Below are 13,608 nucleotides of genomic sequence, written 5' to 3' on the forward strand. Positions count from 1 at the left end.
TTTTGACAACCTACAAGAGACTGAAATTAGTGTAGGTCTTACAAGAAAAATACAGAGGTGCGCTGTGTCTTTAAGACAAAAACCTGTTTTAAAGTGCAGCAAGTGCTATACTGTGCAAAGGCGCAATTTACATTACAGTGCATAAAACTCTGTCATTTATGCAATGTGTAAAAATGTGATAAAAATTCACAAAAACAAAAACCACTCACTAAAAATTTGTATGTTGTTTTTCTCAATGTATCCCCAACATGTAAAGATAGAAATAAAAAACAGTAATTCTGTATAGTAACACACAGAATATAATGGATAAAGTGCACACTCGGTTTTTGTGAGTGTGCACTTTATCCATTATATTCTGTGTGTTACTATACAGAGTTACACTATCTGTTTTTTATTGCTCTCTTTACATGTTGGGATACATTGAGATGAACAACATATGAATTTTTAGTGACTGTTTTTTTTTATGTGAATTTTTATCACAGTTTTGCACATTGCATAAATTACATGGAGTTTTATGCACTGTAATGTAAATTGCACCTTTGCACATTATAACATTTGCTGCACTTTAAAATAGGTTTTTGTCTTAAAGACAAAGACCTACGGTATATATTTTTCTTGTATTAACTATGTGTTTTATGACCTGTTACACTAATTAGGGTGCTGCTATTTATCTAATACTTATTACTACCTCTTTAAAACTTCACTAGAGAACTGTTATTATAAGCGCCTTTGTATTCACTGTTTTTTGTAGTTATTTCTAGTGTAGGTCTTGACAATATCAGATAGCAGTCATTTTTTAAATATATTTTTTATATGGTCTGTAATAGTTACATTTTAGTGGCTCCACCCTAAATCAGTAGAGATTTAGAGTTTAGAAAGTACAAAACTGTATTAAGTGGTTCAATATTTTTTTTTCTGCAGAGATCATGTATTAATTGAGGTATTAACAATTGTGCAAATGGTTCATTGAAATAGTGTTGTGCAAGTAAGATCCGTCAAGATAAGGTGTTCAATGCAGAAAGATTACAAAAAAGAGATATAATTAGGTTCCAACACTGGAGAATATAGCATACATATATTTAATTTAAGATTATTAAACTTGCCACTGTAGTGCTGTTAAAATTGAGCTGTTATATTTTGCATTATATTCATTGATTTTATTCTACTCTACAAAAAAACCAAAACATTGTATAGTAGCATCATTTATACGGGTGGTTTATTTAGCTGGAGTCATTTTGATACAGTGCAAAAATAACAACCAAACAACTAATGCCAGCAATGACAATGATGGAAAACGATGACAGATGTTTCTCAACAGAACTTGCCAAACCGAAAATACCTAATATATCTCCATGTGGAATATGCTGAAAATGCATATTATTTTCCTAAGTTGCTCTTATTATTGAACATGGGGAGAAAAATGCACACCTATTGAAGACAAAGTGATGACCTGACGCTGTTTTAAAACTAGAGCTCTCAGCTAGAATCGCAATAGGTGTAGTAAAATCTAAAAGAATTACAATCTTGTAGAAAAATGAATGCTTAATTTTACGGTACCCTAAATACACTATTTATGACTATCTTACTAAACAAAGAAGCGAAAAATATACATATATCTACTTGTGTAGTTTGTGTAAAAGCTTTTTGAATAATTTGGACTGAGAGTTGAAACAGATAATAAAACATAAAATACTGGTATACTTTACCAAAATACTCCTGACATGTCACCACTGAATGTAATTTTGTATTTCCTTGCATATTTGTATTAGAATGGAGCATTATTAACCTACTTTCCCATAATCATTTTTTCCATCTTTTTTCCTCTTCTGTTTGGGTTCCTACAGTTTTGTAAGCATTTCAAGAAACCCAACCCTTTTATAAATATCTTATACTAACGAACAATAGTATTTGTATTTAGTTAGTAACATACATATAAGTGGATTTTATTTTTTTTACAATAACATTAGGGATATGTGTCCTAATTCTTATTAAGGTAAGTATTGCTTACTGCCATAATTGCAGAGGGATTTTAAATACATTAATCACAAAAAATAGATTTTCCACCTATGATTTTTTTGTTTGCTTTTTCTCAAATTATTTAAGAATAACCCTTACACAGTGTAAAGCAGTGTATTTTATGTTTCATAGTTTTGTGTTCATACGTGAATGCTAAATTCCCATTTGCCAATTGTGCTTCCCAAGCAATGTATGTGTTGTCTTGCTTCATGATCTTTGTGATTTTTTTTTATATCTGCTATTATCAGGGTGACCAGGTCCCTTCAGAAGTGATCCATCCACGACCTTTAGCTAAAGACCCCAACAGAGATGGCACAACTTCATTTCACACGCGACAAAAGTCTGAGGTCTGAATCACTTGAATAGTAAATTATTAATCACATTTTACGTCATACCGTCTATAACAAGACATAGATATTCATTACTCATCTCATTTTTGGGGGGGATTATTTAATGAATTGCCATCAGTATCAATTATAAAAATATACCAAGAAGAATGGGACAGTAACTTTCCTTAGAAACTGTCAGCAATTCAGAGAATTAGATGTGTTCCAGAACTCTCTACTGTTGCTTTACAGCAGAAGAATTGTGATGCCCTTTTGTAATAGATTGGGTCAATTTATCATAACAGCATAGCTAGCTGCTTTAACAAGCTGATTACTCAGTATTTTTTAATAATTACCACTGCTTGATAAATGATGTAATGTAAGAGTACTCACATGTTTTTTTAATATATATATTCTCTATGGGACAATGGTTAAAGTTGTCACTTAAAGGAAGTAGGGATACATGTTTGAGTAAATGATGGGATGGTCATAACCTACACCAGACATGTCTATGTTGTAGTCAATTGGCTGGCATATCGATAAAGATTAACATCCTCTCGTCGGCTTACCTTTTGACCAAAAAGTTCTTCTGTATGATTTAATAGTGTATGATTCATCGCCCTTTTAGTAAGGTTTTTATTTTTTTTATTTTTTTTAACCCTACATTTTTTAACAAAGACACATTTTGTACTGAAATTCCGATAAGCTGCCTCTGTTCACCTCTGATTTTTATTCAGTTTAGTGGCTGACATGGCAACTTTCAACACCCACACGGCTTTAGACTGGTTATTCATTAAAGTGTGAATTTTTGGAAACTCTTAGTAAATTTAACGTGTATTCAATATTTTGGGCAAAGTGAAAACAATTCTCAAATACAGCCAGTTAGTTTGACCTCAAATTTAAAATTCACCTTTAAATCCTGGGAATAACCCAGAGGAAGACATGAACTGGATAGAACCAATGGATGAAACCAAGCTAATGAATATAGATATATATTGAGATGAATATGGGACTGATTACAAAGTACTGCACAATGAATACAAAAACTTGAAAATAGGCATTCAAGAATGTTGGTTGAACCATAGATATTGTCTTAGGCACACATATTGTTTCCCTGCGCTACATATGAATTAATGTAGGCATTATTAATATTTGTCCAAGCTTGCAGTGTTCCTCATCCCTCATTAAAGCTCATCATTCTCAATACCTGTGCATGCTATGTGATAAATGCTCGCTTGCAATTTACCCTATGGAATTGTTTCTCTGCCTTGTCTGTCTTAAGGAAAATAATGTATCTATTTCAAGTGACTGCGTGTAGACCTTACATTCTGCAACATTTTTTCAAACTGATCCCATTTTAGATGTGAACATATTGTGCTTTTGTAAACTTGTTTAACAAAAATGACTGATTGCCTTCTCCTCAGTTTGCGGGATAAGGCAGTGCAGTAAGATAAAATCATACCAAATCTAACCTGTTAGAATTATTTTCTACCACCAAGGTTGTTTTAAAGCAAGTCCAAGTAACTATACCTGTACCTTTTTTAAGGAATTCAGTTAATGTTGAGTTCTTTCAATAAATAGCAAGTCTGCTTTACAAAGAAAAAAAACATACTTTTCTATATGCGGTTCCAGCCAGTATAGCCTAAAATATTAAGGGATTGATTTACTAGGTGCTAGAAAAATGAAATATCTGATAAAATGAGTTAAACGTGGAAGTCAGAAAAAATAATGATATTACTAGAACCGATTGCAGTGTCACTTATAGGTTGTTTTTTTTCAGCATAAATGCAGAATTTACTCAATATCAGAAGAAAAAAAATGTGGTTAATTATAGCACAGATATTGTTTGGAGTATAAACTCACAAGACTATTTGGCATAAAAGGGTTCAGGGATATTTATTTAATTAGCCATATAGATTAATTGCCCTTATAGAATTGAGATCAGGTTGCCTGAGCATACTATGGTCCTGTTAATCGAGTAGGAAGCTTTAGGAAGGCTAAACACTGTAATATTACTCTGCACCCCTCCCAGGAATGTAGAAATGTATAGGTTCCATTCATCAGACCCCTATCCTGTAAAAATGTATTTACATTTTTATTTTATTTTTTAAAATAAGTTAATTCTATATTTCTGTAGGATGTCAAACCATCTTAAAAGGATTGAAGTGAACAACTCATTATGAATTAGGCGTGAATAAAATTTCTATTTGTCTTTATCAAAAAACTCTGGAATATAATTAGGTTCTTTTAGAACCACTGCTTTAACCCCTTAAGGACACATGACGTGTCTGACACGTCATGATTCCCTTTTATTCCAGAAGTTTGGTCCTTAACCCCTTAAGGACACATGACATGTGTGACATGTCATGATTCCCTTTTATTCCAGAAGTTTGGTCCTTAAGGGGTTAAGGGGTTAAACACAGGCCTGGCATATGAAAGAAACCTATTTGAGTGGGATGAGATATCTGAACGTGTTGTACAAACACTTGGGAGCCTCATTGGTGAATTTATACTTTCCATATGACACTGGAAAGGGGTGGAGTCCATACGCCAAACAAGAAGCTTAAAGGATCACTATAGTGTCAGGAAATCAAAGTGGTTTTCCTGACACTATAGTGCCCTGAGGGTGCCCCCACCCTCAGGGCCCCCCTCCCGTGGCGCTGAAAGGGTTAAAACCCCTTCAGCCACTTACCTTAATCCAGCGCAGTGACCTCTCCTGAGGGACCTGGCACCCAGACCACTTCATTGAGCTGAAGTGGTCTGGATGACTATAGTGTCCCTTTAAATATCCAAACAAGAAACTTAAAATATCAAAACCCTGGCAGGTTCTTAACATTGGAACCACCACAAGAAGCTGCAGCACTTATAGATGGGAGAGTGTCCTTTTAAACAGGTTTACATCCAAAATGAACATTTAAATTGCCTGTCTCCTGGTGTTTACCAAGCACTGATGAGGCCCAGCAGTGTATATGAAATCTGTCCCTCTCTATATTTTAATATGGTTATTTATGTATATTTGTAGAAAATTTGTAACTATTTTGTGAAAGAATAATTAGTGGCATAAAAAAACCTACATATGCTGTTAAGCATGTTCCAAAGACTTCTGGGATACTTATTTTCTTTAATTGGATGGACATTTAGCCCCCTTTGGTGAGATAATAAATTGCCTGCTGATATTTTGTGTTACAGATCCATACAGGGTGCATTTCTCATAGTTTCTATCTTTTAAACATCAGATCACAAGCATGTTCACACTTTGTGCAGTTTCTCGCCTCAGGAAATGAATCTGACAAAGTATTGCAGAAGAATTAATAGCCGTTAGAATAAGGGGACAGTTAGAGGCATTTATTATACAAAGGGCTCACGTCAACTTGCAGCCAGAGATTTTATAGCTTTTGAAGGTTGTTTAGCAGACCAGGCAAATACAGTAGTTTAAATTTAGCTTCCATTATTACTTGTACTTAAATGTATTCTGTATATTTCTCTGGTAACACAACCTAAGCAAACAGAATACACATTTGTGGGCAAGACATCTGTCAGCAGGATCAGAAGACAGTTGATTGGCTGGATTGATTATTTTTTTTTTAGGTACTAAAAATGAATATACATGTAGTGTTCTTTATAATAAATTCCTGAAAAGGTTGGCAAACATCTCATAATCATTTTATCACTTGTGGGTCCCTGGAAGCTCATAGTTATCTGTCGTGTATTGTGTTTCCTCCAAGAAGATTACTGAGAAATCAGTCATTATCACACATTGAATATGCTGTGCAATTTTGGGCACCTGTTCTAAAGAAGCATATTATGGCACTAGAAAAAGTGCAGAGGCGGGCTACAAAATTAATAAAAGGACTGGAACATATCAGCTATGAAGAAAGGTTAACAAATTGAAACCTATTTAGTTTAGAAAAACGTCGCCTGAGAGGGGATATGATAACATTATACAAATATATTCGAGGCCAATACAAACCATTGTGTGGAAATCTATTCACAAACCGGACTTTACATAGGACACGAGGTCATGTGTTTAGACTAGAAGAAAGAAGATTTCGTCTAAGGCAAAGGAAAGGTTTTTTTTACTGTAAGAACAATCAGGATGTGGAATTCTCTGCCTGAAGAAGTGGTTTTATCAGAGTCCATACAGATGTTCAAACAGCTACTAGATGCATACTTGCAAAAACAGAATATTCAATGATATAATCTTTCAATGTAGGGTAATAACTGCTTGATCCAAGGATAAATCTGACTGCCATTCTGGGGTCAAGAAGGAATTTTTTTCCTAGCTTGTTGCAAAATTGGAAGTGCTTCAAACTGGGTTTTTTTGCCTTCTTTTGGATCAACAGCAAAAAACATATGTGCAGGGGCGGACTGACCGGTCGGGCACTTCGGACATGGTCCGAGGGCCCGGCCGGGAGGGGGCCCGCCGCCAAGGTCACCATCAGCGTCAGTGACAGCCAGAACAGGAATGCCGCCGGACTGCCCGGCGGCTCCAGCGTATAACGCGGCCGGCCCCCTCAGACTTCTGGTAAATGGAGGGGTAGGATAAAACAGGGGGGGGGTAAAACAGGGAGAGGGGGCAATAAAACAGGGGGAGGGGGCAATAAAACATGGGGGGGATAAAACGGGGAGGGTGGCAATAAAACATGGTGAGGGGGGAATAAAACAGGGACGGGGGGGCAATAAAACAGGGGGGGCATAAAACAGGGGGGGGGGGGCAATAAAAGAGGGGGATAAAACAGGGGGAGGGGGCAATAAAACAGGGGGAGGGAGGAATAAAACAGGGTGAGGGGGGGCAATAAAACGGGGGAGAGGGGGGAATAAAACGGAGAGGGGAATAGATATGGGGGAATAAAATGGGAGGGGGGCAATAAAACGGGGGTGATAAAACGGGGAGGGGGGCAATAAAACAGGGGGGGCAATAAAACGGGGGGGCAATAAAACAGGGGGGGAGAGGGGGGAATAAAACAGAGAGGGGGAATAAAACAGGAGGGGGTAATATATATACAATACCAAAAGCATGGAAGAAGGAAGAACGAGGCAAGGGATAGTCAGGTAAGTGGTGTGGAGGCTGATAATTACTTGAAAATTTCCACCCAATTTGATCTCAAAGAATAAAAAGGCCTAATGGAGACACATACTAAGGGAAGAGAGGGTTAAGCGTAAATTTAAAAAGCTAAATTAATTTTAAAAATGAGAAAAATGACTAATTTCCAGTCCAGTATTGTTATTTTTGGGTCAGCATACAAGCAGTCCTAATCCAAACCATTGGTAATTTAAAAAAAAAAAAATGCAGTTTGGTTCCTGTATCAAGTGGGAGGGCCACTGTCAGATACAGATGCACTCTAAATAATGAACATTAAGTTAGGCCAATAGAGAAAGTTAATATAGAATTAAGCAATATATATGAAGGAAAATTGTAAAACTACTTTGTTTCTTCTATTTAAGACAGCTGAGGTCAATTAGTTGTTCACTGCTTTGTTTACAGTGTAGTCGGCATGAACTTTTTAACTTTAGGAATGTCCCATCCATGAATAGCTGTCTACAAGTGTGGTGCTGGTGTTGAACTTTCTTGAATTCCCAGTAAAGTCAGCTGGTAGCTAGTGTGGCCTTTAGTGATTATTATGTTGCATGCATATACCCTTCTGTGGGGTAGAATGGAATCTTGGGCTACTATGCTACACCATGTTATTGTGTCCCTTGTGAGATCACATAAAAATAAATAGTTAAGCTCTCAGATGATGAGGACGATGTATTCTGAACTGTAAACCCCTTAACGACGAGTGACGGACGAGGTCCGTCACTCAGGGGGATTGCCTTAACGACGAGTGACGGACCTCGTCCGTCACCCGTTAAAATTAATCCCAGATCGCCGCAATCGCGGCGATCGTGGGGTTAATGGTGCTCCGGTCTGCCTCTGCATTAGAGGCAGACCGGGAGCACCGGATCGGGCTGTCAGAGTACATGTGCCCGCTCTGACAGCATGCCAGAGCGGGCACATGTGCTCTCTATACTCACCTCCGCCTCCCTGCACTTCCTGGTTCTGTGTGAAGTGCAGGGAGCCGGATCTTCAGTGATCCTGCCCCCTGGTGACAAAACAATAAAGTTAAATTAAAATCCCACCCCCCTTTACCCCCCCTTTACCCGTTTTAATATAAAATTAACCCCTTCCCTGCCAATTGATCACTGACTACAGTGATCAATTGGCAGGGATTACATTTTACTATGATCTGATTTTTTTTTTTAACCCCTGAGGGTTAATTATTATTTTTTTAACCCTCAGGGGTTAAATTTATTTTATTAATTAATTTAAATTTTTTAAAGTTATAAATTTAGCTAGCTGGGGAGGGTGGAAGTTAGTGGGGAATTGGGGGATTTAGTATTAGGCTAACTAGGGGTTAACGTTAAAAAAAAGTTTAAAAATAAGCTTTAAAAAGTTAAAAAATTAAGTTAAAAAAAGTTTTAATAACGTTTAAGTAAAAAATGTAAAAAAATAAATCCTTTACCCAGTCCAAATAAAAATTAACCCCTTCCCTGCCAGTCGATCACTGCCTACAGTGATCAAAATACAGATCACAGTATTATACTGTGATCTAATTTTTTTTTAACCCCTGACGATTAACTTTTATTTATTTTTTAACCCTCAGGGGTTAAATTTATTTAATTAACTAATTTAAATATTGTATAATTAAATATTTTGCTAGCTGGGGTGGGTGGGAGTTATGGGAAAATGGGGAATTTACTGTTAGTGCTGCTTATTGCTAGTTAGGGGTTAACGTAAAAAAAAAGCTTCGAAAAAGGTTCAATCTGTAAAAAAAAGTTTTACGAAAGTTTAGGAAACTTTAAAAAAATTAATAAGCAAAACAAAAGTTTAAAAAATAGTTTTAAAAAGTAAAAAAAGTTTTAAAAAGTAAAAAAATACATTTAATAACGCTCATTACCACTACACCTGGTACAAGCTAGCGGAAAAATGATCCCACGCTAAGGTTCAAAATATGCCTTTTAAAATACCCTGGGGGGGGCGGAGCTTAACCACCGAGCTGTGCAGACGTGCCTGGCACAAGCTCCTGCCAAGCGGGCATATTCTGGGGCAAAAGCAGCAGCTACTTAGCCCAAAACTACCCAGGGATGCGCCACCCACATCGGGGGTGCCCCCAGGAATCCAACGACACCACCCCAGGGCCCGACAAGGCCGGAACGACGGAGACACAAATGCGGCCTACAGAAGCCGAAACCGAGGCGAGGCGGCTGCCCACCTCGGTGAGAGAGCCTTCAAGCGACAGCTCTACAAATCACCCCCCCCCCCTTTGGACCGGCGGGGGAGATCCCGGTCCCCACTGGTCACAACGGCCAGGAAGGAAATCGAGTGATCCAGCCAAAAGCAACACTGGGGCAACTGACCCACGTGGTGGTACCAAGATGGCCACACAGCACAAGCACACAGACCGGAATACTTGCACCCAACCAGCCGGGTCTCCTCTGGAGACTTTTGACTACCTGTGCACTAGCTTCAGGGACATCCTGCGGAACAGAGGAGCGACATACCGCCAGGCGAAGGCAATGGTAGCCGCTTGGATCCGGCCGACTGCAAGACGCAGTCAATATAGACAAACACCACGGGCATCCAAGATGGCGGTCCGGCAATACAGACACCAGCGGGCCCAGAGCGGGAAAAAGGCAGCAGGCAAATCGGGTGCACCCTCCCTCTCACAGGCTAAAATCCCCGGGACAACAAAGCACAGGACACAGCCAAGCATTTCTCCTGACCAGCGGCTAGGCACCCAACAACACGGGGACCAACTCTGCACAAAGAGTGTCACAACACAAGTGACCCAGCACCTGCAGCAAATTCACAAGATGGCGCAGGGAACCACTGATACACCTCCAGAACGCTCAAGGTACCAGCCGAAAGCCGGAATTGGATAAACTCCCCCCCTGATCTGGGGCCCCAGAGACTGACACCTCCAACCACCGAGGTTATAGCAACGACCCAAGATTGACTTTCCTATAATGCTGCCCACCTCCTTGCCTTTTAATATAGCGAGCATTACCCCCCATCCCTACACAACCCCTTTAGTGCCTCACCAGTGGGGCAGCAATGTATATGTCCTCTCACCACAACAGGTTAGCTAATGATAACACATTATGGCATATGCATAGTCTCACTAGACGAAGTAGGGACTGGCCTGCTAGCTCTTATTGCTTTAAAAGATATGCATGACACTATTACAACATTGCTAGACATGCTTACCTAAGACAGGACCAAACACTTCCTATCTGCCTATCGTTTTGTTCAAACATGTTCTAAAATGTTACGCACGCCACAGACAGAATATATGCTGACAAGTTGAAACGTTATGTATACCCACTGTCTTTCCTCTTACTCTAACTAAATCCAAAAATGTGCTGACCACTCTTACGCCACGTTATTTGTACTATACCTGTTACTATAAAGCTTGTGTATGCTATTGTGGCCGAACAAGCCCTTTGTTACCCTATGCACAATAAAAATAAAGAATTTAAAAAAAATAAAAAAATACCCTGGGATGTCTTCTTTAAGAAATGGTATGGCTTTATGGGGTATTTGGTTTATATAGCCTGGTAAAATACTCTAAAATGGGACATGGGCACAGCGTAAAAATGTGAAGTTTGAAAAAAAATGGAATGGCTGTGTCCCAAATGTGCCCCTCCGATGTCCACATATACCTGGCAAAGGTACATGCGGGGGTATTTTTGTACTCAGCAGACATAGCTGAGCAACATATGAAGTATTATACAGTGGTAGTACACATAAGGTTTGCAAAATATACTGTGCAAACTCACTTTGTGTGTCAAAAAGGCAGAAAAAACGCTTATTACCACTACACCTGGTACAAGCTAGCGGAAAAATGATCCCACGCTAAGGTTCAAAATATGCCTTTTGAAATACCCTGGGATGTCTTCTTTAAGAAATGGTATGGCTTTATGGGGTATTTGGATTATATAGCCTGGTAAAATACTCTAAAATGGGACATGGGCACAGCGTAAAAATTGAAAGTTGGAAAAAAAAATGGAATGGCTGTGTCCCAAATGTGCCCCTCCGATGTCCACATATACCTGGCAAAGGTACATACGGGGGTATTTTTGTACTCAGCAGACACAGCTGAGCAACATATGAAGTATTATACAGTGGTAGTACACATATGGTTTGCAAAATATACTGTGCAAACTCACTTTGTGTGTCAAAAAGGCAGAAAAAAACGCTTATTACCACTACACCTGGTACACGCTAGCGGAAAAATGATCCCACGCTAAGGTTCAAAATATGCCTTTTGAAATACCCTGGGGTGTCTACTTTAAGAAATGGTAGGCCTTTGTGGGGTAGTTTGAATTTAAAACCTGCAAAGATGCTTGGAAATTGCACATAGGCCCAGCGTCAAAATTCAAAGTTCTGTAAAAACTGATATGGCTTGGTCTCCTATATGGCACTGTAGCTTCACGAAATAGTGCCATAGACATACAATGGGGGTGTCCTTTTACTCAGAAGACTTAGCTGAGCATAACTTGGGGGGTTTGAACTTAGTGGCACATATGAAATATACAAAATGCCCAGCAAAAATGCAATCCGTATGTAAAAAATGCACAAAATAATTTTTTACCACATACTTTGGCATGTAATGGTAAAAAAATGGGGGCATGTTAAGGCACAATATGCACCTTATGACATACCCTGGGGTGTCTACTTTTACAAATGGTAGGCCTTTGTGGGTTTTTTTTGAACAGTCAAACTGTTATAATACCCCAAATGGAAGCATAGGCTCATTAAATCCGTCTCTCAAAATTCTACTGTGAATACTGAAAAGGACAGGTCTCCTATATGGCACTGTAGCTTCACGAAATAGTGCCAAAGACATACAATGGGGGTACCGTTGTACTCAGCAGAAGTAACTGAACACATAATAAAACTTTGTACAGGAATAGCACACACCAACTTTACAAAATACACATGAGAAGTTCTTTGTTATAAGTTTGTGTGCGAAAACCCCCAAAAAACACAATTTTACTCCAATATTTAGCAGAGGATGGCGGTAAAATGGCTACGTAGAAAGTGTCAAAACAACCTTAGGTAAATAGCCTGGGGTGTCTACTTTATATAAATATATACTTTTGTGTGGCAATTTTGTTTTCTTTTATGGCTATAAAGCTTACAAGACAAACATACCAAATTCTAAAATCGCTCCATATTAAAAGTTTATTTTACTCCTTGTGCTTTGTGACCTGTAACTACCAAAAAAAACTGAAAATCCCAGACACATTATATATTCTGTAAATCAGAACAACTAAATGAATTTATTTTTAATTACTTTCCTTAACCTGCACTAATTAGGCACACATTATTATTGCAAAAACTGTAAAAAAAAATTTGTTTATAATAAATAAGCATGTATATATATATATATATATATATATATATATATATATGTTACATCAAATGAAAGCCCTTTCTGTCCTTTAAAAAACGGTATATAATATGCGTCGGTGCAAAAAATTAGTCAAATGCAAATTGCAGTTGAACGCAAACAGCAAAAAATGCCGTTGTCACAAAGTGAAAGACAAACTTCCGAAGCTCTGTCCTTAAGGGGTTAAGCTCTCAGATGATGAGGACGATGTATTCTGAACTGTAAACACAAAGGCCACTTGGACTTATCTGATCAAAAATTCACTATAATATCCTAGGTGCTGAGGCTGATGCTTCCCACGGCTTGGGATCTCGAAATAGTGTTTTTGCTGTTGCCATTTTGATTGCTTTCAATGGGACTAAGAGAGAATTGTTAACTTCTCAGGCCCTATGCCAACCATGATACCCCCACCTACACATTCTAAACCTTTCCTAAACCTACACCTAAACATTCAGAACCTTTCTTTGCTACTTGTTGCATTATGGAGTTGGGTTACTTGCTGTTCCAGCTGTTGCTGGCAGGGAATACCATAGATATGAATTTGTTGTATTATACCATATTAAAAATGGATGTATTACTGATGAATCTGTCAAAAGTCAGACTGACTGCATGCACTATACGCTCCGGACAGACTTCAGCAAATTCACTTAACATTACTAAATGTTGCCCTTGTTCTGCTCTCCAGTCCAAAAGCTCTTCATGGAGATAACAATGGTGGAGGCGTCAAGCACACTGCCCCAGTCATGGATTACAAGATATCTAAACTTGTGTTTACAGCCTAGGAAAGAGCAGCTCCTTGTGAGGTCACGAGTGCAAAAAAATGATATGCA

General features: G+C 38.3%; 1 protein-coding gene across 4 annotated transcripts in view; it reads left to right on the forward strand.

The window, feature by feature from the left end:
- CDKL5 (cyclin dependent kinase like 5) overlaps window positions 1-13,608 on the forward strand; it is a 177,710-nt gene that overhangs the window by 125,078 nt on the left and 39,024 nt on the right. For 3 of the 4 annotated variants that reach the window (XM_063450183.1, XM_063450185.1, XM_063450186.1), the window contains exon 12: window positions 2,265-2,363. The exons of the other annotated variant lie outside the window; for it this stretch is intronic. In XM_063450183.1, coding sequence (XP_063306253.1) covers window positions 2,265-2,363 — 99 coding nt within the window. The remainder of the gene's footprint in view (window positions 1-2,264; window positions 2,364-13,608) is intronic. 4 annotated transcript variants of the gene reach the window in all.

The sequence above is a fragment of the Pelobates fuscus genome, chromosome 1, assembly GCF_036172605.1.
Source record: "Pelobates fuscus isolate aPelFus1 chromosome 1, aPelFus1.pri, whole genome shotgun sequence".
NCBI classification, from domain to species: domain Eukaryota; kingdom Metazoa; phylum Chordata; class Amphibia; order Anura; family Pelobatidae; genus Pelobates; species Pelobates fuscus.